The sequence below is a fragment of the Equus caballus genome, chromosome 11, assembly GCF_041296265.1.
Source record: "Equus caballus isolate H_3958 breed thoroughbred chromosome 11, TB-T2T, whole genome shotgun sequence".
NCBI classification, from domain to species: Eukaryota; Metazoa; Chordata; class Mammalia; order Perissodactyla; family Equidae; genus Equus; species Equus caballus.
The window spans coordinates 18661525-18689243 of NC_091694.1; the positions used below are offsets into that span (position 1 = coordinate 18661525).

The window sequence follows — 27719 nt, forward strand, 5'->3', positions numbered from 1 at the left end:
CCCCGGTTGTAGCTGTTGTCCTCCTCGTTCTCGCAATCGCTGCAGTGCTCATGACCGTTTCCGTTCCCTTCCATCATCTGCGGCAGCGGAGGTGCCGGCGGCTTCACTGCTGTCTCACTCTCGTCCGCCATCTTGAGTTGCGAGAGCCGGCCTCCGCGCCTCGTTACATGGGGGGTTCCTATTGGACGAGGGGAACTTGCGCTATATTCTGGGTTTTGTAGTTTTTGTGGCGAGGGGAGCCGTAACTAGGAGCCGCTCTTTCCAGGGAAACCGGAAAGGTGGACTACAATACCCAGAAATCACGAGGGGAGGCTACCTTGGTTTGGGGGCTAGCACTACCCGGAAGTCCTGGGCGTTCAGCCGCGCTTTGAGGAAAGAAGGGCCCCAAGATTGGCGGGCCGACGCTCTGCGACCCGAGCGGCCGCCTAGCATGCTGGGAATTGTAGTTCGATCAGGTTTAAGGTTTCGGGCGTGGGCTCCAAAATCCAAGGTTTGACCTCAGCCTGCCCTTGCTAGTTCCTGGGTCACAGGTGAGCCGTTATTGGCTGCAGTTAAGGACCATTACCATTCCCGGGTAAGTAAGAGGGTCTGAGACCCGCGGGTACGACCCACCGGGAGCCCGAATGCGTCGGGCCTTCTTGGAGAGTCTGTTTTGCAAGAAGCCGAGGTGGCTTCTGGCTGCCTTTCCTCATTCGGGACCCTGGGCGGCTCCTGGTCGTTGGTTGGTCAGGGCCTCATGCGAGGCAGTGGATTGTGGTGCGCGGAGCACTGATCCTGAGCAAGGAGACCTGAAGGCTCGGTCAGGCCTTGCCGCTTCATGGCCTGCGGGTACTGTTCTCCACGAAGCTCTTCTGCACAGTGTCCCTTTCATTCTCCACAGCAGCCTTCCGCAATTCCTCTTTAATGCGCACTTAGGTATATACCAGGCTCTGTGGTAAAGCTTTTCGTACATCTCCTTTAATCCTCGCAACAAGCCTCGAATGAGGGTGCCATTATTCCCATTTTTCACAGACGAGGAAACGTGGCCCAGGTTGGTTGGTAAATTGCACAGTCACATAGCCAATAGGTAGCAAAATCCGTATACAAATCTGGACCTGTCTGCCCTTAGGCCGTCTGAATTCTTTACCATTACCAAGGTCCCACTGTCTGATACATCAGATAAGGGAAATCAGTTTTTAGAAGGTAATTGTGACATCTTAATCTATTTTCAGCCTTGACTGAATGCTTCAATCCCTTGAGTCTCGCCCCTGTGATTGAGTAATGGCACCTGAGTCTTGAGAAGAGAGCCCAAGACATAGTTCCCATTCCTAGAGATTTCCCTTCAAGTTGGGTTGTGGTGGATGGTGAGGGACAGACAAGTTCTTATCATCAGGGAGCTCTACTGGGCAAAAAGGAAAATGATCTTTGCCTTGTTGGGAAGCTCTCAACGTGGGAAGAGGAATAGGGTGGGAAGAAACAGGTCCCATCTGACTCAGGGAAACAAAACAAAGAAAACAGAGCTAAATGTAGTCAACTCTTGGGCCAGCCCGAGTGACCTAGTGGGTAGGTGGCCTAGTGGTTAAGTTGAGCACCCTCCCCTTTGGCTGCCAGCATTTGTTTCATGGGCGTGGACCTATATCACTCATCTGTCAGTGGCTGTGCTATGGTGGTGGCTCACATACGTGAAAAGGAATATATATATATATATAATAGTTAACTCTTTGTTTTTATATCAGTGGCAAGAGCAGAAGTAAATATGATCCAAAGCAGCTGATAATCCCTGATCATTTATATTTACTTTACCTTTATTTATTTATTTTTTGCTGAGGAATTTTCGCCCTGAGCTAATATCTGTGCCAGTCTTCCTCTATTTTGTATGTGGGTTGCCACCACAGCATGGCCACCAGGGAACCAAACCTGGGCTACAGAAGCTGAGCGCCCCAAACTTCACCACTAGGCCATGGGGCCAGCCCCTATATTTGACTTTAGAAGGCAGGCAGAGATCCCTGCTCAGGCTGAGAGCTGTCTCCCGCAGTCTCCTCACCAGGACCCAGACTGCTGTCAACATGATGCAGTATATGCATCTGCAGGCAAGAAGAGGAGGTCAGAGATAATGATAATAAAGCCTTACATGTGTTAGATGGATTTAGCTTTTCTAAGTGTTTCACCTGTTGTAGCACATGTGACCTTGAGAAGCAGATAGGGAAGGGGACCTGAAGAAAATCGTGCTTGCAAAAAAAAAAAAATCACAATGATATCTCATTGCAGAACCAGGACCCACATCTGGTATTCTAATTCCCATCCTGATATTTTCTTTTCTCACAGGTACGCAGAGGTTGAATGAAGGCTAAAGAAGCCTTGAGGAAGAGTGATAATAGGGAATGAAGGTGCTGGTTTCTGTGGACCCTGCCGTTCTTGCAGTTCAAAGCTTAAGTAAGATACTCTGCCTTGTATTTTACTGCAAACTGAGCAGTTTTTGCTCAGTGGAGAGCCTTTCTGGGGAGGTAGGCAGGCAATGTGGCTGTCAAGCTCAGAATACAAGTACAAGTCCAGAGTTCTAGAATCCAGCATCTCTGAGAATTTCTGAGTGAGAGGGGACCTGCGAGGCACTTACTCCCTCTCTCTTAGGATTTTTCAAGTTAGAATCCGCACTTAGATTTGTAGGACCCGTGATTTCTCTACAATAAAATGTAAGTTTTATGTTTTTAGAAAGAAATTGGGTATATGTGACACTTTTTTTTTTAAAGATTTTATTTTTCCTTTTTTCTCCCAAAGCTCCCCAGTACAGAGTTGTGTATCCTTAGCTGTGGGTCCTTCCAGTTGTGGCATGTGGGATGCCGCCTCAGCATGGCCTGATGAACGGTGCCATGTCCGCGCCCAGGATTCGAACAGGTGAAAGCCTGGGCCACCGAAGTGGAGCGCCCGAACTTAACCACTTGGCCACAGGGCCGGGCCCTGTGACACTTTTTTAAAATGACCACTTGATAACTAAATATTGTCACATGTGATTTTGGGGCCTAAGTTTACTTTTGAGTTTACAGTCACGGTGCAGAATGGTCACTCAAAGCAATGCAATGTAGTTTCCTAGGTTGGGTCTATGGATGCTTTCTTGGGGTTCCAAGAGTTCTCATATTTGTTCCTCCCCACACCCCCACAAGAGAGCCTTCCACTTTCAGACAGCTCTCACTGGTGGAAAGTTGGTCAAGTTTTGCCTTTTGGAATCATGTAGAAACCTATAATCCTGTGGCTTTCTAGATAGTTATTACATATTTTATAATTAATATCTGATTCCCTAAAATTCTTCTTTTTCCCGAAGTAAACATTCTCGCTTTCTGAGTGCCTCATCACACTAAAATGGCAGGATTCTCCCGTCCAGCTCTGCTGGCTCTGCCTACGCACCCATTCTGGCAGGAGCATAATACCAAGGTAGTGGGGTACAGCAGGGCCCAGAGGGTAACTGAGGGACGTGTCTGTGAAGTTCTGCAGATTCTGGAATTTGCTCCTAGTGTACATACCTCCATTATCCCTTCACAGTTATTACTGGAGACAGTAGAACATAGTGGTTAAGAGAATAGGCTTCAGAGTCTGACTTCCTGGGTTCTAAATCCTGCCTCTGCTTCTGCGTCTGCTTAAAGAGTGACCTTAGGCAAGTCACTTGACCTCTCTGAGCCTTACTGTCCTCATCTGTAAAATGAGACACTGCAGGAAAAACACTTAGTAAAGTGTCTGGGACAGTCAATACCCTATAAATTATTATTTCCCTTCCCAGGAAGTCAGGCTTACTGCTGTGATAATCAAAGGAAAACTTTCTCATGATGTGCATCACAGATCAAAGCCCTTGCTGCACTCCCAGCATATGAGAGATACCCTTTCTTCTAATGGGCCTAGGAAGGCATGAGCCATGTTGTGGTTCATTTATTCAACACCGTGGAGCACTCATGACATGTCAGGAACTAGGGAATCAGGGAGAGAACAACACAGTCTCCAGCCTGGGTTCACTCCATGAGTTGGTAGGTACACAGACTGACACGGCACAGTGCGTAAGAGAGTGGGGAGCACAGAGTGTAGCAGGGGCCTAGAGGAGGAACCTTGCACCTGGGGAAAAGGGTCCTGGAGGAAAAGGTGGCTGAGCTGAGTTTTCACAGGGGAAGCAGACAAACAGGTCTGGACAGAAGGTATGAACGTCCAGCTGCCTGAGGGTAGGGTGCTTTGTGGTACTGCAACAGGAATGATGCAACTGGAGCTTAGAGTGTGAGGAGCATTTTGGATGTTGAGACTGGAGAGGCAGTGAGGAGTCGGACCACAAAGGGATGTGGATGCCCTGCTGAGGAGTTTGGGCTTTATCCTGAAGACACTTGGGAGCCACTGAAGGACTTTTAGCTGGGGAGAGAGATGATCAAATTTTTGTTGGAGATCATTCTCTAGGGAGCAGACTGGCTGTCCAGGGGAAGAGAGTTTTTCTCCTCTGAAGAAGGAAGGACTAGTGGGCTCAATCGTGAAATCAGGGATGGGAGAAGGTCTTCAGCAGCTTCCTGTCTCCCTGGAGCTCACTTTCAGGAAGGATACCCTCCCTTCCTGTGACAGTGCCTGACACGTTGGCCGGGAGCACAGTCAGCCCAGCCTTCTGCTTGGTGCTGTGAGATTTAAGAGAGTACCAGGCATTCCCTGCTCAGAAGGTGCTTAGAGTAAAATCAAGCAAACTGGAAACAAAATAGCAAAGCATGACTGGGTCTGATTAAATGAGCTAGATAGATGAGTTAACTGAAGTTGAGGGTGGGGCAGGGGGGTGCAGCTCTCAGGGCAGCATTGTTAGAAAAGGCTTCCTGGAGAAAGCAGACTTTGAACTTGGCCTTGAAAGCAGCGTAAGTCCTGGATCCCAATTATAATTTCTGAGAGCCCTATGGACCCACTCCTGAGCTAGAGTCACAGCTGCAAGTTTACTTTTATTTGTGTGGTTATTTAGTTTCCAACCATTTTCCCCCACAAGACTCTACTTTTATGAGGACAAAGAACAAATTGGATTTTCCTCATCTCTGTATCTCTTGGGCCAGCACACAGCAGGCCCTCAATTAATATTTGTTGAATCAATTAACATACGAGTGAATGGGGAGAAAGAAGGGATAAAGCCCTCAGGGCGTGGAACACTACAAGCAAAGGGCAGAGGCAGGAGCACACAGTAGAGCGACCCCTTATGTTTGTGCAGTGCTTCATTGCTCACAGAATGTGCTCACACGGTCTTGTTAGTCCCTACCATCAGCTGTCTCGTTTGATCCTGTGCGATGAGCAGGGCAGGTGTTGTTCCTGTTTTACAATGAGAAAACAAGTAGTTCAATGATTTGTCCAAAGTTTTACTGCTACTTGGCGTGAGTTTAGACTTGAACCTGGTGTTTTAACACAAAGGCTGGTGCAGTAACTAAATTACTTTGATCTTTGCCTTTCCCAAGGGGGAACAGATGGTGAGAAATATGTCTGGAGGGGTGATCAGGAGCCAGGTCCCAGAAGGCGTGAAGTTTCAGGCTAAAGAGTTTGGACTTTATTTTCCAGCTGGTGACAACTCATGGGAGGTTTTTATTTTTGGAAGCTGTTTAATAAAGGATAAATATTAATGGTATTTGTGAGGTATGGTATAAATTTAATTGGATATTAATATTTATTTAAAACAAACATATGGAAAGTAAGCTTAATTTTAAGAACCAGAGTCAAAGGCCCAGGAGTCAAAGGAGTCGTCTCCATCGGACTCAGAGGCTTGTTCATCAAACGCAACTTGAAGCAGCACCATATTCCAGGCATCATGCTAGATGCTGAGGACACAGAGGGGACTGAGATGCAGATTGTTAGAATGAAATGAGATCGTGTAGGCAGCTAGAGCCAGCTCAAAGTTTATTTTTTGCTGGCCTGAATAACGGAGGATATGTTTTTGAGTTGAAAAGGCCCTTGATGGCATCACCTCATACCTGCAAAGGTGGAGCTTTAGTTCCCAGGAGGTGCCTGGATTGAAGCCCCTGCAGCAGCCTTTCCTCTGGGATCCTCCCAGAGCAGAGATGTAGCTGCTGTTGGCAAATTGGACCATAAGGATGCCTACTTAGAAGGCTAGGCCCCCACTTGCACAGCAGTAGCTCACAATACTGTAAGGCAGTATCTGGGAAAAACAAGATCATCGATGGAGGTTTCCAAACAATATGCCCCATGAAGAGCCTATAATTTCCGGGGAGGGACAGGCATGTTCCTATCCCCATCACTGCCATGGCCAGCCATAGTTACCTATGGGAGCGTGGGTATCCCTCTGATGTGTCAGGAGTAGGGAAAAGATTGAGAACTACAAACCTAGGTTATCCGTAAGTTGTTTGGTGCAGGAAGGGGACAGGGCCATTAGATCTATTTCTATGGAATATGTATTAGAATTGTGCTTGACCCCATGGATTAGAACTAGAAGAGATATTATCTAAGGAAGAACTTTCTCACTACCAGGACTGCATGAAGCTGTCTTGAAAGACAGTGAGTTCCTTGACACTGGACATGTCCAAGTATAGACAGCAGAGATGATGTGGAGGAGATTCAAATGCTGGAAGGGCGTTTGGACCAAATGGCCCTTTTGATCATGAGATGCAATCCTTTATTGGGTGTTGATGTCAAGGAGAAAGGTTTCAGGGACTGAAGTGATGAGAGAAAGATGTTGAATTACTTCATTCCTCAATGTACTGGATCTCTACTATGCTGGACACTGTTGTAGGCACTGGGGATACTAGTGGTGAAGATAGATAAAATTCCTACCTTAAAGGGAGCAGAGAGCAGAGGTGCAGTTTAGGGAGAGGGCAAGGAGGCAGAGTAGGAGTTGAGGGCCACCTACGATATGTGAGGCATTGTTAGATGTTTTTATGTATTTCCAGTCCTATCAACAAGCAGCACAGTAGCGATTATTCACACTTTGATAACGGAGACAGGCTGAGAGGCTAAGTGACTTGCTAGGCTTGTATGGACAGACTGTGAGCTGTGCAGCCAGCTGAGTTGGTAAGAGAGGGCAAACTGATTAACCTATAAACATCGCTTTCCTCCTGGGTAAAATGGACGTGGTGACAGTATCTACCTCAAGGACTGTGAAGATGTAGTGAGATAATGCCTACAGAGTGCTGTTTGGACCTGGCAGGTAGGAGGTGCAGAGTTAACCACCGTAGTTATCATTGCCATTGCGAGAGGCTGCACAGCTAGTGATGGCTGGGCCTGAATTTGAACTGGGACTCTGGTTTTTTCCCCCCGCGACGTGGGAAGGCTCTGGCTCGGAGGGAAGAGTAATCCTGCGGTCCCCACCCTGCCCAGCACTCGAGGGCCGCGCGCCTCCCCACTCCCCGGGCCCGCCCCCCGCAGCCGGCCGGACGTCCGGTCCGCGTGCTCGCGCCCCCAAGGCCCCGCCTGCCCGCCGGGAGCCCCCCAGTGAGCGCCGCTGAGATTGGGCGAGCGGCGGCGGCCCGGGCCGGGTCGGAGGCCCAGGGTACGTAGGGCCCGGCGCGGGCGGTTGGGAGCGGGGGTGGGCCAGCCGTGGGGCTCCTTTGTTTTCTCCGGCGTCCGGACCACGCGGCCTGGAGGGTTGGATCCACCCCGGGGGCGTGGTGTCCCTGCGCCCGGCCGGGCTTGGGACGCACAGAACCGCCGCCGGAGGCGCTCCGGTCGTGCTCCGTGGTGCTGCGTAGAGTTCGCGCCTTTTTTTTCAAGGCTTGGTTACAATTTGTTGAGCACGTACTATGTAGCAGCCACCGGGTCAAACGCTTCTGCATCCATGGCTCATTGCCTTGACAGCAGCATTACTAAGCGAGGTGGTATTTCCCCTGTTTTACAGCTATGGGAATGGAGGAGGGTTTACAACCAGAAAGCGGCGGGAATCATGGATTCAAACCCAGGTTCAGTCCGAAGCCATCACAGTTTAGAACTTTGTGGTCAGGCCTAAGTTAGGTTTTTGAATCCAGCCTCTGCCACTTCCAGTTGTGTGGCCTTGGGTACCTTTCCGACTCTCAGTTTGCTCATCTGCAAAATGGGAATGATAACCTATCTCACAGGGTGGATGGAAAGTACTTTGCTGGGTAGCTGCTGTTTTGCCGCTCTTCGGACAGCTTTCCCTTCCGCTGTTCTCCTCCCTCCGAGTCTAGACTGGTTGTGAAATTTTAGCAAAGACTCCCCCAGGCCTGGGCGGCGGCGTTTCTACTCCCGGGAAAGAGAGCGGCCAGACCCCCTGCTCGTCTTCCTTCCCCGGCTTCCCAGATGGAGGCGTTGGCACCTCTGACGTTGTGTTTGCTTATGAAGTTTTCACAGATTTTTCTGTCTCCCTTAGTTATGGAAAAATTGTTACCCAAATGAACTTTGATGTTAAGTCCTAATGTTAAAGACGTGGAAGCCTTTGAGTATGTTGGGGGGGGGCGGGGGCAGTGGCGGCTGATTTTACCCAAATCAGATGGGTTTGGCCAGGTGCAGACATAAGCCTGGGGAAAGAGAGATGCTAGAGATCTGGCTGATGAATAGAAAGTGGACAGGCCGATTGGGATGTTTTTTTCTTAGCAGGGCCCGAAATTCCTGCCACATCCTCTTCTCTCTTGAGCAAGGTCTGAATCTGTCCTCCTGGGTAATACGTTTAAAGAGTTCAGATCCTCTCTTGGTGCCTGTGCCTTAGGAGAAAAGGTCAGGGCTGGAAGCTGAAGGCACGCAAGCAGTACGTTTATCTTTGTTTTGTAAACTACCCACTCACAGATTTTAGATAGCTAAAATTTTTCTCTGCAAGATTCAGTAGTTGCAAAGGATGTGATTTCTGGTTAATTGTAAATATTGATCTTTTAAAAGTAAAACTTACATCAGGCATTTAATTCTGCAGTAGAATCTAAATACCATAGTGATTTGATTTCCCTCACCTTTGGGAAAAAATACACGAACCAGTTTTTAACAATTGAAATTTTACATCGTTCTGTCGTCCTCCTTGAATTCATATTTCCACTTTATTTCCTCCACAACGTTTTTTTCTAGTATAATAGGTTTTATACTTGAAACTCTTTGGTTTGTCCTCCTACTGCTCTGCAACAAAAATACATACAAAAATTAAAACACTTGAAAATTGTGTTGTGTTCATAATAAACATTTTCTTTTGGATTGAGCTTTTACAATTGTAAAATACATAGTTGATCATTGTTTGGTTTGAAATGCTTCTCTTAGTAAGCTGAGTGGAATTTTTTTTTTAGTTCATGTACGCATCCATGTATATTTGCTAGAATGAGCAGAGCTTTTTTTCTTTCATGGCTGTGAGTATTGAAAAAGTTGGTTAGGGGCCGGCCCCGTGGCTGAGTGGTTAAGTTCGCGCACTCCACTTCGGCGGCCTAGGGTTTCGCCAGTTCGCATCCTGGGCATGGACGTGGCCCCTCTAATCAGGCCATGTTGAGGCAGCGTCCCACATAGCACAACCAGAGGCACTCACAACTAGAATATACAACTATGTCCGGAGGGGCGCTTTGGGGAGAAGAATAAAAAAAAAAAACAAAGAAGAAGATTGGCAACAGTTGTTAGCTCAGGTGCCGATCTTTAATAAAAAAAGAAAAAGTTGGTTAATACAAATAAATATACCGGACTTGAAGTCATTTCGTTGTGTCAATATTACTCAATTCTTTGAGCATCTTCTGAGTTATGGGCCAAAAAAATCACAGTGCTCTATCATTGAATTCGATTGTCAATGATGTGTCAGCTGACAGTTCTTTTAGGGCCTCCTTTAACTTTATTGAAGGCAAGGGTTTGACTCAGCAGGAGGATTTGTCACATAGACACTATAGGCAGTCACATCTCAGCATGAATAACGATATTTTAAATTGTCCCTTTGTGAGTATTTTGTACGCTGGGACAACGCACCTTAGTAAGTTTTGGCATTGAGTGGGTAGTTATGGCTTTCCTGTAATGTGGGAGATGGGCGAGTGTGTGAAGGGGACCTGGGAAAGGATAGCCTTGCAGGTACGTTCCAAGGCTGATCTGTTCCCATTGGGAGATGCTGGGGAACTGAGTTGAAATTTATTCCTCTTAAACTGTGCCTTTGTGCCCCTTGGATAATTTCCTGCATCCCCTAGGGATTCTCATTCCCCCGTGTACAGACCACCCAGAACTACCGGAAGTGTTATGGGCAGATGCTTCCTTTAACTTCCATTTGCCCATCCAGAACTACCGGAACTACTGTGGGCAAATACTTCTTTTAACTTCCGTCTGCTCTCCACTAGAGTGGGAGTAAATCAAAGAACCCTTCACTGGGTTGTTGTGCTGATCAGATGGCATCAAGGATGTCCCTGACACGTGGGGAGTGCTCAAAGGGCGGGTGGCAGCTCTTCTGCCCTAGTTCCTGCCTGCTGGGCAGCTCATCTTCCTAGGCACTCTCCGCCTCAGTTTCCTCATCTGTGAGCCCAAGATACTATCAGCTCAGGAATGTGGGGGTGGGGAGCGATGTGGAAAAGGCTTTGTGATTGTCCTAGTAGGTTTTCTGGAACAGGTATGTTCTTATATTAAAATAGTTAATGTTGAGTTCCTGCTTACCCGTGAGCTGGACCTTTTGCTTTATCATTCAACAAATAATTTTTGAGGGGCTCCTACTTGTCAGGCCTATTCTAAGCACCCTGAATACAGTAGTGCCCAGATTCTAGGGAGAGTGGCAGATTGCAAGAACACATAGATTTATAGTATGTTGGGTGGTGATAAGTTGACAAGTGCTGTGAAGAAAAGTGGAACAGTAAGGAGGATGGAGAGTGAAATGGGTGTGCTATATATTCAGGACAGTCTTTAATAGGGTGCCAGTTGGGCAGAGAAGGGAGTGAGCCATGCAGCCCCCTCTAGGGGAAGAGCTTTCCGTGTCCACATGCCCAAGGTGGGAGTGTGCTCAGCGTGGTCAAGGCGCAGCAAGGTGTGTGCGGAGAGTCCCAGTCAAGCGGATGCCTGGAGAGGCCAGCCTGTGTCTTTCGGGAAGCCCCCGTAGGACTCTAAGGACTTGGCTTATACTCTAAGCGAGATGCAGCCGTTGGAGGGTCTTGAGCAGAGGGGTGACACGATCGGACTTGCATTTTTAGTCTATTGTGTATAGACTGCTGGGGAGCAGAGGTGGCAGCGAGGAAATCACTCAGATTCTACTGCCGTAATCCAGGAGTGAGTCAGTGTGGTGGGCGACCAGGCGTGTAGGCTAGGTTGTGAAGGTGGGAGGTGGGGCAGGGGTGCTGGTGGGTTGGATGAAGATTGTGAGAGATGAGCCAGGAGGATGCTGAGGTTTTTGACCTGAGCCACTGAAACAATGTCGGTGCCCTTTGGGGAAATGGAGTAGACTGCAGGGACTGGTGTGTCACACACTGAGTTGGGGGAGATGAGGTGATGGTGGCATATGTCATCTCATTTAATCCTGACGAAACCCCGGTGAGTACCCATTATTAATCCCATTTTACACGCAAGGAAACAAGCCCACAGTGCTGAAGTAAATTGCCCAAGGCCACACGGCTAGTTAAGGGGCAGAGCTGAGATCCCAGCCAAGGCCCCTGTGGCTTCAAAGCCCCTGAGATTTGGGATTCCCTGTGATCCTTTTCTGCATAAACGCCAGCGTGGTAGTCCAGTCCAGACAGCCTCCCTGCCCCCCATACAAGCTCCCTGAAGGGATGGTTTGTGCTTGGAGAGTGCTCTAGAAGAGAGACTTGTCCCTCCTTTTCCTTGGTGTTGGCGAGCGAGGCTGACTGCCAACACCTTCTCTTGTGGCTCCTCTAGGTGATTGGCAGCCTGGAGGAGGTAGTGACTTAACAGGCCTAACAAGCAAAGAGAATTTGGACTCAGGTTTAAACAGCAGCCTCTCACCAATAATGAAAGATTAGGAGTGTGGAAACTGTAGATAAAAATAGCACTTACCATTTGACTGGAAAACAATATATTTTTGCAACTACTGCTTCCATGAGAAAATAATTGGGTCCCAAGGCAGGGAATGACTCATTTTCATGAATGATTATATTGATCATTGGAGCAAAATGGCTGTATCCTCTTTGGAAAGCAATTCCGAGGAGAAGTGCCTGGCTGGTCAGGCATGCCCGGTGTGAAATCCTGAGAGGCTGCACGCTCATGAGGGAGCCAGGTCCTGGCCCCGGGACAGGTTTTGAGCTGTGACTAGGAGCTGCAAAGCAATAAAACTGGCTTCCAGCTTAAGTCCTGAGCTCTCCCAAGGGAGGAAGGCGAGAGCGTCCATTCAAATAGCAGTTCCTTATTCTGTTCAACCCATTGGGTGTTTTGTTTGTTTCCATTTTTTCCAGGAGGGATTTACTAGCAGCAAGTACCATGTTCTAATGGAAAAAGGAGCAGGCGGGACATTGGTTCCAGCCTCCCCTTGGCCACTGACAGGAGAATGTGACCCCAAGTATTTCCCCTCCCCTTCCTGGGCCACGGAGTCATCCAGTCATTCATTCTGTAAATAGTTATCACACTCGCGCAACTCATTGGGAATGTCGGATGTGGGCTTAGGCTGTGCCAGGTGCTGTTCTTAGCACTTCCCGTGTATTTACTCTGCACAGCAACTCAGAGTAGGTGCCGTTAGCTCCATTTTACAGATGAAGAAACTGAGTTGAAAAAAGGTTCGGGCCTGCCTGGTGGCGTAGCAGTTAAGTGCGCATGTTCCACTTCTGTGGCCTGGGGTTCGCCGGTTCAGATCCTGGGTGCGGACATGGCACCGTTTGGCAAGCCATGCTGTAGTAAGCATCCCACATATAAAAAGTAGAGGAAGATGGGCACGAATGTTAGCTCAGGGCCTATCTTCTTCAGCAAAAAGAGGAGGATTGGCAGCAGATGTTAGCTCAGGGCTAATCTTCCGCAAAAAAAATAAATTGGGGGTGGGGGTGGGAAGAAAGGTTAAGTGACTTGACCAATATCCCTCACCTGGTAGGTGACAGGCAGACAGCGAACACTGCTAGATGCTCGTAGCCATGGATCTTATTTTATCTAACACGTTGAAAATAGGCACGCAAACAAACAAAAGTACAAAGCACACTGGGTGCCAGGGAAGGGAAGGAAGTGAGCGGTGAGAGATGTCAGGGCCGTGATTGAGTTGGGGGGTGCAAGGCTGCTCTGCGAGGAGCTGGGACTTGCTCCCTCGCTGCTCTCAGGCCCTCACTCTGAGAGAGCTCCCTGGTCCCTCATTTAGAACAATGACCCCCTTGCTCTTGATGCGCTCCCCTACTCAGCACCACCACACATACCGTGAGCTCTCCTTGGTAGACTGCAGACTTGGTGGAGGCAGGCACTCTTATTTCCAACGGTGCCTGCTGCCTGATTGGTTGAAGGATGAATGGGGAATCAATCAAGAGGAGTGAGCTGGGAGCTGAGTGTGGTGGGCAGGGGGAACAGCATACATGGAGTCTCTGAGGTAGGAAAGAGCCTGCATGTCCAGGGACAGAAGGCAGCGTGTGACAGGCATAGGCGTGGACAAGGAGTGACTGAGGAGTTGACAGTGGGCAGGTCACATGCAGCCCAGAGACCTCTGTGAGGGCCTAAGAGGAAGGGGAAGAAGGCAGCAGAGTGACACGATCAGATGTCCACTTTAAGCTGTGACCCTGGCTGCCTTGGGAGAAGCAAGGCAGGGACTCACAGGTCAGACCGCGAGGCTGCCACAGAGGTTTAGGAACAAGGTGCTGGCGACCTGGGTTAGCAGGGTGGGCCTGGCGGAGTTTGAACTCGGACAGACAGCACGGGGCCGTGGGGCTTTTTCTCTGGAGGCCGGGGAAGCAGCCCACTCATTTTTCTGTAGGAAACACTGGCAGAGGAGATTCCAGGAGAGGCTGTTCTTCCTTGAATGTATTTTCTTTGTCTTCTCCAGACTGTTGGGGCCCAAGAGATAAAAATGAAAGGCCGTTTGGAGAAGCTCAGTGAGAGGGCCCACGTTTATGGAGCACACTAGCATGTGAGCCCACGTCACAGGTGCAGACACCACCTCCCGGACTCCAGTCCTTACCCTTTTCTTTCCACTCTGCTGCCTCTCCAGTGACGTGGAGGAGGAGGGGGAAGGAAGGATTTGGATGTGGCTCCCCCTGGGGTTGCTGTCCCACCTTCGCTGACGAGTCCCAGGCCTGGAATGAGTTCCGGAATCCAGCTTCCGTTTCCCCCCACTGGGCGTCAGCTTTTCTGTTCCTGTGGGACTCGGTGTTGTCCTTCCTCCTGCAGCCAAGCCAGCTCTGTGAACAGCTTTTGGTGTTGAGGAGGAAGATTTGTGGGCCACCAACAGTCATGTCATTCTTTGGTTTCCCCAAGAGAGCGTTTGTTGACTGCTCTGGGAAGAGGGCTGAACCACAGACGGGGAGGGAGGAGGAAAGCACCATCGTGACTCATAGCCTCCCCCAGAGCTGATGCTGCTGTTAGCATTGTGCAGCCCCTCGGTTACAGGTGTGGCGACTGAGGCTCAGAGAGGGGCAGGCATTTGGGGGCTCCGCAGATTCTCACTCCCCACCCTGGGCCAGGCTGGTGAGAAGGCTTCCTGCAGTCGCACGGATAGGTTCGTGGCAGAGTTCAGAGCCCAGGACCCAGGCCTCTCAACTTCGCCTCTACAGCGCTCTACTTTAGCAGCCATTCTGGTGCCTGGCTGGCTGGGATGCTAGATTCAGGTTCAGCGGGCAGGGTGGAGCCTGGCTTTCTGTACCTTTTCTGAAGTGTTGTGGGAGATTCAGATCAGAGCCAGGCTTAGGAGTTGCTGTGAGGTTCCCTCCACCTCCATGTAAAGGCATTGGAATGAGAGGAAATGAGCAGATTCTGGAAAGTGATGACTTTGGAGCCAGAGCAGGAAGAGAGTCATGAACACAGGTTATCAAAGATGGTCACTCCAAGGGTGCCTGGGAGGAGCTGCCGGACTGGTCCAGGTGGGACTTAGAGGCAGCCTTCATTTCCTCCTGGCTAAGCCTTGAGGGGACAGTGGACGCTCGCTCGCTGCAGCCCCTCCCAGGGCAGATCTGTGAGCAGACCTGTGAGGGGTCCACGTACCCCGCCACCAGGCTCAGGTGAGTCCCACGTGACTGCTCTTACTTACCTGTCGGCACTGGTTTCATTCGTTACTGTCTGTCTCCCCAGTTTTCCTGAGGGGCAAGACCTGTATTTTCCTTTGGTTGCCCGGGAGAGCTGGGCACTGAGCTGCAAAGCACAGAGGAGCTAGGTCAGTGGTTAGTGGAGGAACGAGTTATGGAGGGGCTTGTTGGAGGGGAACAGCTGCTGTTTGTTCAGCCCCTTTAAGCCAGGGGCCCACAGCCTCCCCAGGCATGTGCGCTGCCACCCCCTTGGCCTTCATGACGGAGGCCAAGCAGCTGTTGCTCTGTTTCTACAGATGGTCATCCAAGGCACTGAGAAGGGAGGATATTCCCTAGGTTACCCGGGGAGCCTGGGACGGAGCTGAGCCTGGAATTCATGGCTGTGCCCTGGTTGCTGCCCATGAGACCCCGCCCCCTATCCTGCAGAGGGAAAATGCCTATATGATCATCAAGCAATCATTTGTCTTTGGCTCTGAATTGATTTGCCTACAGAGACATTCACCATCCTTGATTTGTCTTACTTAGTCTAAAGATAAATTAACTTTTCATTCCGAGTACAGTAAGGCAGGGTCTAGACTCGGAATTAGGAGCCCTGCATTCCATCCAGGCTCCACTAATAGCTGTGGCCCTGGCAAGTCCCTTCCTCTCTCCTCAGTCTTTACCACTGTAAGTGAGGAGTTAGAGTCAATCCCAAGCCGTGTTACAGAGCGGAGCTGCCTGATACCTCCATTGCCAGAGTCTGGTCCAGGAGGTCTCGGGGGTCGGGGGTAGCCTGGTTCTGGGTATGGCGGGGCTTGAGGTCCTCTCAGCCACGTGGTCTCCAGGCCCCTTCAAGTCTGGCAATGTTGGATGACCAGGTGAACAGTGGCTTGCTTTCAACGATGAGGCTGCCTGTGGAGGACCAGCCCTCGTCCCTTCCCTTGGCTGTGGCCTGTTCTTCCAGATTGGTCCTTGGCCGAGGAGCAGACTCACTGTTTTAGGAACAACAGGACAGAGGTGGCATTAAAAACTGTGTTGCTAGGTTTTTCATGTCAAAGCTTCAGCTGAGTGAATGAACTTTTTTTTTTTAGTTTTGACAACTGAATCCTACCCTTAACTCCTCTTTTTGTAAGCGGAATGGAGACCACCTGAGGGTGACTCTAGTCTCAGAGAGAGTGAGGAGAAATGTTGTCAATGGTTTAATAGTTTGGCTAGGTCGCTCCATTTGGACGATGACTCTGGTGGCTATTTTCCCCTCTCTGCCCTTGGCTTTCCTGAGTGAGAACGAGCCTGGGCACATTGAAACTTCTAGTTTGGTCCTCCCACTGCCCCAAGCCACCCACCCACTCAGCCCACATCCTAGCAGCTGCCTCCCCCATCATTTGATGCGTCCTCAGGGGAGGCAGTCTTTTCAGGATAAGTTCAAACAAAGTGTAATTAGGACAGTAAATCTGCTGTTTAACAAAAAAAGAGTCCTACGACAGATTTCAAGGTCCTGGAGAAGTGATTTGATGCTGAAGGAAGGATCGGAGGGACCTGGCCTTTGATTTAATTTCTTCCAATTTGGGAACAAAATTCAAGACATGGTAACCCTGTTGACTCCAGAAAATGCAACGTGACTTTTTTTTTTCCCCTGAGAAAGATTTGCCCTGAGCTGACATCTGCTGCCAATCCTCCTCCTTTTTTGTGTGTGTATGTGGGACACCTCCACAGCATGGCCAGCAAGTGGAGTAGGTCTGCGCCTGGGATCCCAACCTGTGAACCCAAGCCACAGAAGTGGAGTGCATGGAACTTTAAGTGCTTGGCCACAGGGCTGGGCCCAACATGACTTTTTATCTGTCTTTCTTTTTGAGGAAGATTAGCCCTGAGCTAACATCTGCTACTAGTCCTCCTCTTTTTGCTGAGGAAGACTGGCCCTGAGCTGACATCCGTGCCCATCTTCCTCTACTTTGTTTGTGGGGTGCCTACCACAGCATGGCTTGCCAAGCTGTGCCATGTCTGCACCCGGGATCCGAACCGATGAACCCTGAGCCACTGAAACGGAACGTGAGAACTTAACCGCTGTACCACTGGGCTGGCCCCCCAACGTGACTTTTTAAAAAATCTGTTGTGAGATAGTCTGAGGATGCAGGAATGGGGACATAACTTCATAACTTTTTTTCTTTCTGTGCCCTGCAATATGACTTTGACCTCCACCTTCCATCCCGCATCACCATCCTCACTTCCCTTACTGGGCATTTGCCATGTAAATAGCAGTGTCCTGAGGGCTTTATATGTACTTTTTCCCCCCCAAGGAAGATGCACCCTAAGCTAACATGCATCACCAATCCCCCTCTTTTTGCTTGAGGAAGATTTGCCCTGAGCTAACATCCATGGCAAATCTTCCTCTCTTTTGTATGTGGGTGGCCACTGCAGCATGGCCACTGACCAGTGGTATAGGTCCACACCCAGGATCCAAATCTGGGCCGCCGAAGCAGAACGTGACAAACTTAACCACTAGGCCACCAGGGCTGGCCCTTTATATGCACTTTCTCATTCAGTCTGCACAACAACCTTATGAGGCAGGTTCTGTCATCCCCATTTTATGGATGAGAAAACTGAGGCTCAACGAGAGGCAAATGACTTGTCCAGGGTTGCACAGCATGGAGGAACTGGCCTGAAGAGCTCCATGCTCCTAACCTCTGTGCTGTACTGCTGCTCAGTCTGAGAGAGCTTCAGATCCCAACACCAGCACAGAGTTACCTGCCCCACAGCCTGCCATTCTTTCCTCACTTCCCTTCTTGGCAAGATCCATATTTCTCTAATCCTCAGACTTAATGGCCACTGAGCCACTGCCTGCCACTGAGCTCCCCATCTGGGCCAGTTCTTGGTGGAGGGGGAAGGAATATTCATCTTGGTTTACACTATCCCCCCAGGCAGTCCTAGTGCTGGTGGTGGGCTGGGCAGACAGGCCCTTTCTTCCCTGAAGCCTCGGTGTCCCAGACTAGAAAGAGGAGGTCGGGGTTGGGGGTAGGGGGCGGCCTGTGGGCATCTGGAAAGTGCCCTGGGTCCACCAGAGGGTCAGGTCTCCCCTTTCTATGTGAAGTTTGCCTGCACTGGGGTACTGCCACCTGCAGAAAGCACTCTGCTTCGTAGCACCTGACCTTGCTCTGCCTGCCCAGCATTTTGATTGCTAAATTTAGACTGTTAGTTTGCCTTCTTTGTGAGTGTTTTTAAAGGAATACTGGAGGCCTTTCCGGAAAGTTTTCTGTGTCAGGACTTGACTTTTCCCTGCCAGGCCAGTCTCGCTTTTCCTCCTTTGCCCCCCTCTCCCAGCGCTGATGAGGCCTGCTCTCGTCTGTCCGTAGGAGGTCCTGGCATTCCCGCGGTGGGCCATCCCGACCCGCCGAGCTCGCCCTTCTCCAGTGATTTGCGGCTCCTGGTCGGGTAGCTCCCTGACCTCTTTCCTGGGAAGATGTTCCTGGTGGGCCTCACGGGGGGCATCGCCTCAGGCAAGAGCTCCGTGATTCAGGTGTTCCAGCAGCTGGGCTGCGCCGTCATCGACATCGACGTCATAGCGCGGCAGGGTGAGTCGGAGGGGCTGGCTTGCGGGCTCGTCCACAGCGGTTCCCTTGTGCTTCCTTTCTTCCATCATGCGCCCCTTTTGCTGAGGCCTCAGGAGGGAAGGCTTTCCTGTCAGCCCTGGTCTGCTTTCCTGCTCCCCACCCCTGCCTGCCCTCTCCTTTTCTGTCTAACTTTCCACTCTCCTCACCTCACCCACGACCAACACGAGGGAGGCTGTGCGCTCTTCCTTCACTGCTTTCCCTCCTCTCGTTTTGTTTTCGCTCCAACTGAAAGAAGCACCCCAGGGTTCCCCTGTCATTTTGCCTCTAGTCACTTGGGTCCTCTGGCTGGCCTGGAGCCTCCGGAGAGTGACCCAGCCTCTTCCTCATGCCACAGTTGTCCAGCCAGGACACCCAGCCCACCGGCGCATCGTGGAGGCCTTTGGCACTGAGGTCTTGCTGGAGAATGGCGACATCAATCGCAAGGTCCTGGGGGACTTGATCTTTAACCAGCCTGACCGACGGTCTCTGCTCAACGCCATCACCCACCCTGAGATCCGCAAGCAGATGATGAAGGAGACCTTCAAGTACTTCCTCCGGGGTAAGACCCAGGGCCTGGGACAGGGGTGGGGCAGAGCCCTCTCCCCCCAGGACCAGGGCCTGGGACAGGGTGGGGCAGAGCCCTCTCCCCCCAGGACCAGGGCCCTTCATCTCTGCAGAAAGTTTGGCCAGGGTGGGGGAGCTGGTTATCCAGACTGTCGAGTTCACTCTGGTCGTTGGCACCCACCATGCAGACCCCGTACCAGCCCCAGAGGAATGAAGCAGTGTCCCTCAAGTCTTGAGGAGGTTGACAGTTTAATGAGAAGAGACACTTGAGGCTTTTGAGCCGTGACCCCCAGGAAGTAAGTTGATTTTTCTAGTAGGGATGGGAGTGATGACAGCTGATGAATAATGGAGTTGTAAGGCCTGAGTTTAAGTGCTGGCCCTCACAGTCTAGCTCTGTGGCTTTGTTGAGCGAGCCAGCCCCTCTGCCTTCTCCTCATTTGCATGGTAAAGCTAATAATGCCAACCCTGAAAGCTGTTGGGGGCTCAGTCCACGTCAGCGACATCGATCACCACGCAAGTGGAAACCGGTCAGAGTCAGATTTGGTCCCGGTTGAGCCACCTGGGAGAGTAAGTCTGTAGACTGGAAATTGGGGAGGGTCCAGGATGGCCAGGGCAGGTGTTGGGGGGGTTCTAAGTGGAGGATAATCCTACGGAGCTGGGGCTCAGGGGAGAGAGTGAGCCTGGCGGTGCCGGGACTGAAGGAAGCGGGGAGTGTTTGAAAAGCAGGGGTCTGTGCTCAGCTGGCAAGAACCTTCTGCAGCTGCTGCAGCCTTTCCCAAGCCAGAGACCACTGTTCAAGCCCTGTTCTTCAGGACGGTGTTGGCCAGGGCTGGGCTGATACTTAATGTCCAGGATGCGGTCAGTCACCAGAAGTGGGAGACCAGAGAGCAGTGGCTTAGGATCAGGCGAGAGGCTGGCTTAGGACCCCTGCAGATCTGCCTCCGGCCTTTGGCCTCTGTAGCCCCCAGCCTGGGCCTCAGAGTTGAAGTCCTGGCTGCCTGTCTCCCTACTGTCAGTGATGATGCTGAGACCTTCCTCCTGGAGGATGTGGGGGAGCCTTCTAGGTTTTTTGGGGGCTTTTACACTGTGATCATGGCCAAACCCCTTATTCTCTCGTGCATCACATTCTCATGCACAGAGCGGGGAACCTCCCTCCCCTCCCCCCTCCCCCTGCTCTGGCCAGTACCTTCCTCCAGAAGGGAAGGGATGACTTGACAGACAGCCATGAGTTGTCCCCTGTTCGCCTCCCCCAGCTCTGCCAGGGCGGGAGCTGGCTCCAGGCATCCTCCCTGTGGGACCAGCTCTGGCTCTTCATTTCAGGACCTTGCTGCAGGCGCCCCTCCCTTCCTCCTCCCTCAAGGAGTCTCTGGACTCTTTCTGTCTTTGTCCTGCCTCTTGTGTCTGTGCCAGGCCTCCCTCCTGTCCCCCACTGGGAGCGAAGCCTTCTGCCTTTCATTCCTGCCCTTTTCCATTCGCTCCCAGGCCAGTTGCAAGTACCTCGGCAGGGCTTTGAGGCGGCAGTGGCTCACCCCTTCTCAAATGAAGCATCGGGTAATGTCACCCGCTCCAAGGTTCTCCCGCTGTGTCACCACCCAGCCTCCTCTTTCCCCAACCACCACCACTTAAATAAAAGCCAGAAAGCTCTTTTCAGCTCGATAAAGTGAAAAATGGGGACGACAGCTGTGGCTTCCACAGTCCCAGTTTTTCCCTGATGAGTATAACAAATACAACTGTCAAAGTTGGTATAATCAGACGTCAGATAAGATCACCAGCTGTTGGGGAGGCCTCCGTGTAGGCAGACGGATGTCTTCATATAGTCAGGAGTTTGCAGAGCTTATCAAGCAGGAGGGAGGTGACAGCTGAATAGCCCTCTGCCAGTGAACCAAAGAGCTGGCCACGAGCTCCCGAGAGGAGCTGAGGAGAAAGGACAGTGAGGGGAGAGGAAAGGACAGGAGCGAGCAGGGAAGGGAGATAAGAGGCCCAGGGAGGATCTGGTCTTGGCTCCTCTTCCGAGTTGGGAGGGGAGCGGGGGAGCCGGCCTCCCTGCTCCAGGGAACCATGAGATAATAACCATCATCGGTGGGGCACTTAGTGAGGGTCTGGTGAGGGGCCGCTGAGTGGCTTACCTGCCTTTGCTCATTTCATCCTTACCTTCCTGTGAGGAAGGTAGTCTTTTCACTCATTTAAACAGATGCGGTTTGTTAAGGGGCCCAAAGTCACCTGGTGGGAAAGTGAGGGCTACCAACCCAGGCAGGTCCTCAGAGCCCATTCTTTTTTTTTTGTTTTTAAGGTTTTATTCTTCCTTTTTCTCCCAAAGCCCCCCGGTACATAGCTGTGTATTTTTAGTTGTGGGTCCTTCTAGTTGTGGCATGTGGGTCGCCGCCTCAGCATGGCTTGATGAGTGGTGCCATGTCCGTGCCCAGGATTTGAACTGGTGAAACCCTGGGCCACCGAAGCAAAGCACACAAACTTAACCACTCGGCCACGGGGCCGGCCCCAGACCCCATTCTCTTAACCCAGCTTTCAACTGAAGCTTTCTCCTCAGCCTCCTGAGCAGCAGGTCCCGGAGAACAAGAAACTCAGTGGCTCGGGTTGTCACTGTATTCCCTGCATCACGTCGAGTGTCAGTTTCCCCATGCCACCCCTGGGATTGGCGTGACGTGTGTCTAGTTCTGTAGTTGGAAGTGTTTACAGTGGGACACCATCCAAGCCAGGCAGGGGTGTCGGGGCAGAAGCAGTGCCCATCCCTTTCCCCCATGCTTCTGGACCCCTGCCAGATGTTTTACACACACACAGGGGGCACTGACCTAAAGAGAACGATGAGTGTGTAGCCTATGGTGTTTCTGTGCCAGCAGCCCAGGGACATGCCCACTCACAGTGGGTAAGGGCCAGCCAGTGCCTTTTACTCCACGGAGTTAGTTATACAGTCTTAGTCATGGCCACCCCACACCTCCAGACCAGTCCCTGCAGTCCCTGCAGTCCCTGGCTGGAGGTCTGCCTTTAAGGCCAGGAAGCAGCCTCTTTCCTTTCGGGGCTGCTGCTGCCACCCTATATGAGTCTGTCATGGAGGGTTGGTGGAGATGGCCATGCAGGAGTCTTCAGCAGGGAGCCAGGCAGGGACCTGGCTCTTGAGGAATAGCCTATCAGTTTAGTTTTGGTTTTTTGAGCAAAGGTGGGTGAAGTATTGGGGCCAGCCAATGGCACAGTGATTAAGTTCGCACGTTCTGCTTCGGCGGCCCGGGGTTCACCGGTTTGGATCCCGGGTGCAGGCATGGCACCGCTTGGCAAAAGCCATGCTGTCGTAGGCGTCCCACGTATAAAGTAGAGGAAGATGGGCATGGATGTTAGTTCAGGGCCAGTCTTCCTCAGCAAAAAAAGGAGGATTGGCAGTAGTTAGCTCAGGGCTAATCTTCCTCAAAAAAAAAAAGAATGTGGGTGAAGTAGGGCAGAAAGGGCCCAGTTACTCCTGGAAACTCTTCCTAGTTTCCTACAACTCTGGCTGTGTCATTACCTTACTCAGAAATAACAACTCTTTGGGTTCAAGATCAAAGTGAACTCGATCAACCCTTTGTGCCTGCCCCGACTCCCTCGTAGCTTTGCCTCACACGCTCGAGGCCTGCACTGCAGCCAGAGCAGTAGAACCTCGCTGCTGCTTGTGCTTTGCTGTTCTCCAGTCCGAGAAGCCCCACCTCCACCCACGCATTTTCAAGTGTCAGAAGTCCTACCTGCTTTTCAAGGCCAGTACAGATGCCGTCCTTTCTATAAGGTCTTCCCTAGTCATCCGGTCAAAAATGGCTTTCTGCAGAATTCTCTTCTGAGTGGCGTTGGAACTGGCTGGTTCAGGATATGCTGGTCCTTGGAAAGTCTCCCCCTCTGCTGGGGAGCTCTCCATGGTAGGGGCCAGTGGCTCCAACTCTGTTCCCTCACCTAACCCATAGTCAATCCTCAGTGTGTGCTTGCAGAATTGAACTTGTGGGTTTCCTGGCTTCTCCCCAGGATACCGCTACGTGATTCTGGATATCCCCCTGTTGTTTGAGACCAAGAAGCTGCTCAAGTACATGAAGCACACAGTGGTGGTATACTGGTGAGTGTGCGACATGGCCCAGCCTGACCAAGGCCGGAAGGAAGTACCCCTGGAGTAGGGCGTGTACCTGAGAAATAGCCCACATCACTTTGCCCTTTGCCCACCAGGCGGCCAGGAGGCACAGCCCAGAGCCTGTAGAAACCAATGCCTCTGCCTGACCCAGACAGACCCTCAGGTTCTTGTGGGAAGTGATGGCTCCCAGCCTCTCTAGTGCTTGGGAAGGGCTCCCCCTTCTGGCTCTTGGAGGCACTTCAGCTCAGATGCCAGGCCTTGCCCTGGGCTACCATGTTGTTATTCGCTGGATCCCTTTTCCCTCCTGTAGCACTTCTCAACTTTCCAAACAGCTCCCACATTTATTACTTCATCAGTTTACCTTTCAACACGAGGTGGTCAGGGCATGAGTTGATACTTCTGAGTTACGGAGAACTCCAGGGGGAGTTTCAGAATTTGTCCAGGGCCACCCATTAGCAACACCTATGAACAGAAAGTTGCGGGGAGAAAACTGTCAGAGCCCAGCTAAGGAAGGAGCTTTGTTCTCAGAATCCTCCAGGACATGAAGCAAACCAGGATCCAGGTTTGGCAAACAGAGGAGGATCAAACTGTCAGAGAAAATGAGTCACAGTCCCAGCAGGGTGAGAGTAGAGAAGGCTGCAGGGTGTCTCTGCCTCCCAGAAGCTTCCTGGATGCCACCCACAAGTACGACAGACACAGAGGTGGGCACTTGGCTCCATGGGTATTTTGGGCACAGAGTGGCTCTCAAGAGACAAATGTGTGGGAGGCCCCTAGCACACTGGAGGTGGGGCCTGGGGTGCTCAGTGCCCTAAGCATCACCCTGCCCTCCCCGACAGCTCCCCACCATGGGCTGGCATTTGAAGCCCAGTCTAAATCTGCTGAGCCTGGCGTAGGGGCATCCTCACAGCTCCCCCGTTGGCCCATGTCTCCCCATGTAAACCCGCAGCCTCTCTGGGTTCTTTCTTCCCTGTTTGTGAAAGACTATCAGCTGAGGCCAAGCAAACTCCATGAAGACTTAGAATTCTCCTTCCCTTGGAGCCTTAATACCAAGCGGGGGGACCTTAGTATACATGAGGAAACAGGACAGGGGCTGGTTGCATCTGCAGTCACCAGATCACTCTGCGCCTACCCTTGCCACCTTCCTGGCTTTCCTTCAAGGTTGGTCTGTTTGCTAAGAGCAGAGATGGCTGTGACTCCTGGCAGATGAGTGGGGCTTTGTAGATTCTGCCTGCTCACCAGGAGATCCTGCAGCCCCACTCACAGCCAGAGGAGCCTTTGCCAGAAGCCTGGCTGCCATTTAGGCCCCACTTTCAGCACAGGTGGGTGTACAACTCACGAGAGCTGCCAGAGAGGTATGAATGAGTGATTATTTGCTTTTCGTAAAAGGGATCTACACTTTACAAAAATGAGGGTCCCTTCGTGGACTCCTTTAGCTGGCAAACGCCCTCTGGTGCATTTGAAGTAATATGGGGCATTTACCAAAGCGTGATTATACCAAAACATGATTATTCACATTTTTGAGGAATTTTCCAATTGTGGGATAAGTATTTGGGTAAAAACCCATTACCACAAATCGCATCAATCCTTCAACTAAATATGGGACTCTTTCTGAGCCCCAGGAAGGGCTGTTGGAGAGTTCTGCCTTCACATCCCAGGGGACCCACTTTCTGAAGGATGTGACTCACACGTGGCCCTAAGCCATCTCCCTTCTCTCACCCAGATTTTCCCAGCCACAGACTCGCGGGTATTCCTGACTAAAGTTGGATATAGTCCTTGTTTTCATCCAGGCGGGGATTGGCCCATGACCTCGACAGTCCACTGTCCCCATAACAAAGGAAATCAGAAATCCTACCTACTTCTCAAAGCCATTACAGATGTCATCCCTTCTCCCAGGTCTTCCCGATCAGCCAGCCAGAAATGACCTGCAGCATTCTGTTCTGAATGGCATCGGAACTGGCTGGCATTCAGATTATGTCTGTCCTTAGAAAGTCTGTCTTCACATCCCAGGAGGTCACACCTAAGAAGGGACCAAATTGTAGTGGTCAAATCTTCCCATCTTATAAACTCAGGCCTAGTGGCGAAGCAGAGGCCCTAGATGGCAGAGAAACAGCTCCTACATCCCTTTTCCTCCTTGTTCCCATTGAGGGGCTTAGGTGGTCGTAGAGCTAGAGGGATGTTAGAGATGAGCCCATTCCAGAGCACAGCTGGACAGCTGTGTAGCCAGAGGCAGGACAGGGGGTTTCCTGAGGAAGGATCCCGATGGGGATAACAGAATGGGCACAAGACGTGTTCTTGGAGTTTCCTCTGGAGTTAGGGGACTGGGTGTTAGTCTCCAGTGCTTAGTCCTGTCCGAGGGCCGAGGAGGTCCAGTTCTTAAGTCCTCGCTCCTACTGGAAGCACCTTGGGGCTGGTCCGTCCCACTTCTTCAGTGGCATCAAGCACAGCAGCCACCATCTTAGTGCGGTCCTTTTGCTGTAAATGTGCAGGAGTAGGGGTGGGGCGACAAAGTGAGGGGTCTTTGCAGTGGCCCAGGAAGCTGTTTTTGATGCAGCAAGCCCCAGCCCCAGGGGAACCGCAGGATGTGTTTAGCTGGCAGACACAGGCCTTTCAGTAAAGGTCACCTGTCCAGGGATCCAGGAGGTAGCTGATTCCCGGTGATCAAATCCTTCTTTTATAGCTGGGAAATCTCAGGCCTGGTGGCAAAACAGAGAGACCCCAGGTGGCAGAGAGCAGTGGCGGCAGCCCTTTCCCTCCTTGTTTATATTAAGGGGCTCAGCTCGCCCACAGTGCTCCCAGCGTCCTCACAAAGAGTGGGGTGTGGTGGGGGAGGCAGGGAGCTTCCAGGGCTGCCCCCTCCCCCGTAACTTGCTAGTGGGAGGGAGGCTGGGGCCTACGATGCCTGAGCAGCCCTTTTGCCCTGTCTTTAGTGACCGGGACACGCAGCTGGCAAGGCTGATGCAGCGGAACAACCTGAACCGCGAGGACGCAGAGGCTCGGATCAAGGCTCAGCTGCCCCTGAAGGACAAGGCACGTATGGCCCGCCATGTTCTTGACAACTCAGGCGAGTGGAGCGTCACCAAACGCCAGGTCATCCTCCTGCATGCCGAGCTGGAGCGCTCCCTGGAGTACCTGCCGCTGAGGCTTGGGGTCCTCACGGGTCTGGCCGGCATTGCCGGCCTCCTCTACCTGCTCACCCGCTACCTCCTGCCGTCCCCCTAGCTGGGCCCTCCAAAGCAGAGCCTGAAGCTGGGTAAGGAATCATCCTGTTTCCTCCCAGCCCCCTCAACACACACACACACACACGCACACACACACACACACTCTCTCTCTCTCTCTCTCTCTCTCTCTCTCTCTCTCTCTCTCTCTCTGGATCTGGGCTGGAGCTCTGCCCTGGGCAGACCCTTCTTTGGAGTGAGTCCTGTCTGAGGCAGAGAAACAGCCCTCTGTCAGTAGATGCTCCTTCCCACCTTCCCCAGGGTCCCTCCCTCTGGAACCATCTACAGAACAGTGTCTGTGATGGGGCATGAAAGCAGCAGTGGGAGACTCTTACAAATTTCTTGTGGGTGGGGGTGAGGAACACTGTCTCTGTGGCCCTCACCAGTGTTTAAAGCTGGGAGGTTCCCTGGGCTTGAACCCTCTCCGAGCACATGCCTTATCATGGCTGAAACCTCCTTTGTGGACCATGGGACCAAGGCCTGCCAACTTCAAGCAGGGTTCTCCCCTAGCTTGAAGCCCTTGCCAGGATGTAGTGAGGATTCCCTTGTGGGTAATGCTATAGCTGGGCAGCGCCCAGGCCTCTTCTGGGATGACCCGCCGTCCCACCTTGGTGTTTCTCTGTGCCCCTACTCCCTCCTCACCCCTCCCACCATCTGCCTCCCACTCCGTGTTCTCCTAGCCCTGAGCTCCTGGTCGTCCACTTGCACCAGGTAGTTTCTCACCTCTGTGCCTTTGCCCTGCTGTTCCCCCGCCTGGAATACCCTTTTTCTTTCTCTTTTTTTTTTCTGTAATTGGTTGACTCCCAGCTCAGGCACTGCCCCAGGCTGGGTTAGATGCTCTGGGATCACACACACACACACCCACCCACCCCCACACCCCCACCCCATTTTACCTGAATCCACAGTAATCAGCCAAAAGCTGGTTGGTCTCTATTACTAGATTGTAAGCCCTTTGAGGGCAAGGAGTCTTATTCATCTCTGTGTTCCTGGTGCAGAGCCTGACTCACTCTTGGTGCTTAATAAAGTGTGTTGATCTGAAATGCTCTGCACTGCCATTTCTCCCCTAGCACCGTGGACTGACCAAGGTTCCCAGACTTGACAGATAGCATTTGGGCTTACATTTGGCCTCCTCTCACACTGAGGCCTGGGCCCCTCACTTCCCCAGTCCCCAGAAGGTATAGTAGCCCTCTGATTTCTCCTGGGGCTGCAGGAGGATCGAGCCAGGTCCAGGTGTACCCTTGTGAGAAGCGGGTGGAGGGGCTGGGGCAGT

At 51.6% G+C, this 27719-nt stretch overlaps 2 protein-coding genes across 5 annotated transcripts in view; one reads left to right on the top strand and one right to left on the bottom strand.

The window, feature by feature from the left end:
• Nucleotides 1-1019, bottom strand: part of NMT1 (N-myristoyltransferase 1) — a 33302-nt gene extending 32283 nt beyond the window's left edge. For 2 of the 3 annotated variants that reach the window (XR_011422877.1, XM_014739669.3), the window contains exon 1: nucleotides 1-1019. Coding sequence is in view for 2 of the 3 variants with exons in the window: in XM_014739669.3 (XP_014595155.1) it covers nucleotides 1-131 (131 nt within the window). In the remaining variant the exon portion in view is untranslated. The other variant, XM_070226094.1, reaches the window with a different exon arrangement.
• On the top strand, nucleotides 201-27489 carry DCAKD (dephospho-CoA kinase domain containing). Of its 2 annotated transcripts, XM_001495148.7 has the most exons (6): nucleotides 201-574; nucleotides 2305-2412; nucleotides 18338-18556; nucleotides 18930-19133; nucleotides 23135-23222; nucleotides 26162-27489. In XM_001495148.7, the coding sequence occupies exons 3-6, from the start codon at nucleotides 18445-18447 to the stop codon at nucleotides 26451-26453; spliced, it is 696 nt and encodes a 231-aa protein (XP_001495198.3). In that variant the 5' UTR covers nucleotides 201-574; nucleotides 2305-2412; nucleotides 18338-18444; the 3' UTR covers nucleotides 26454-27489. The 2 variants fall into 2 exon arrangements, with proteins under 2 accessions (XP_001495198.3, XP_023508149.1); XM_023652381.2 differs by lacking the exons at nucleotides 201-574; nucleotides 2305-2412 and adding an exon at nucleotides 7338-7465.
• The last annotated feature ends 230 nt before the right edge of the window (nucleotides 27490-27719 follow it).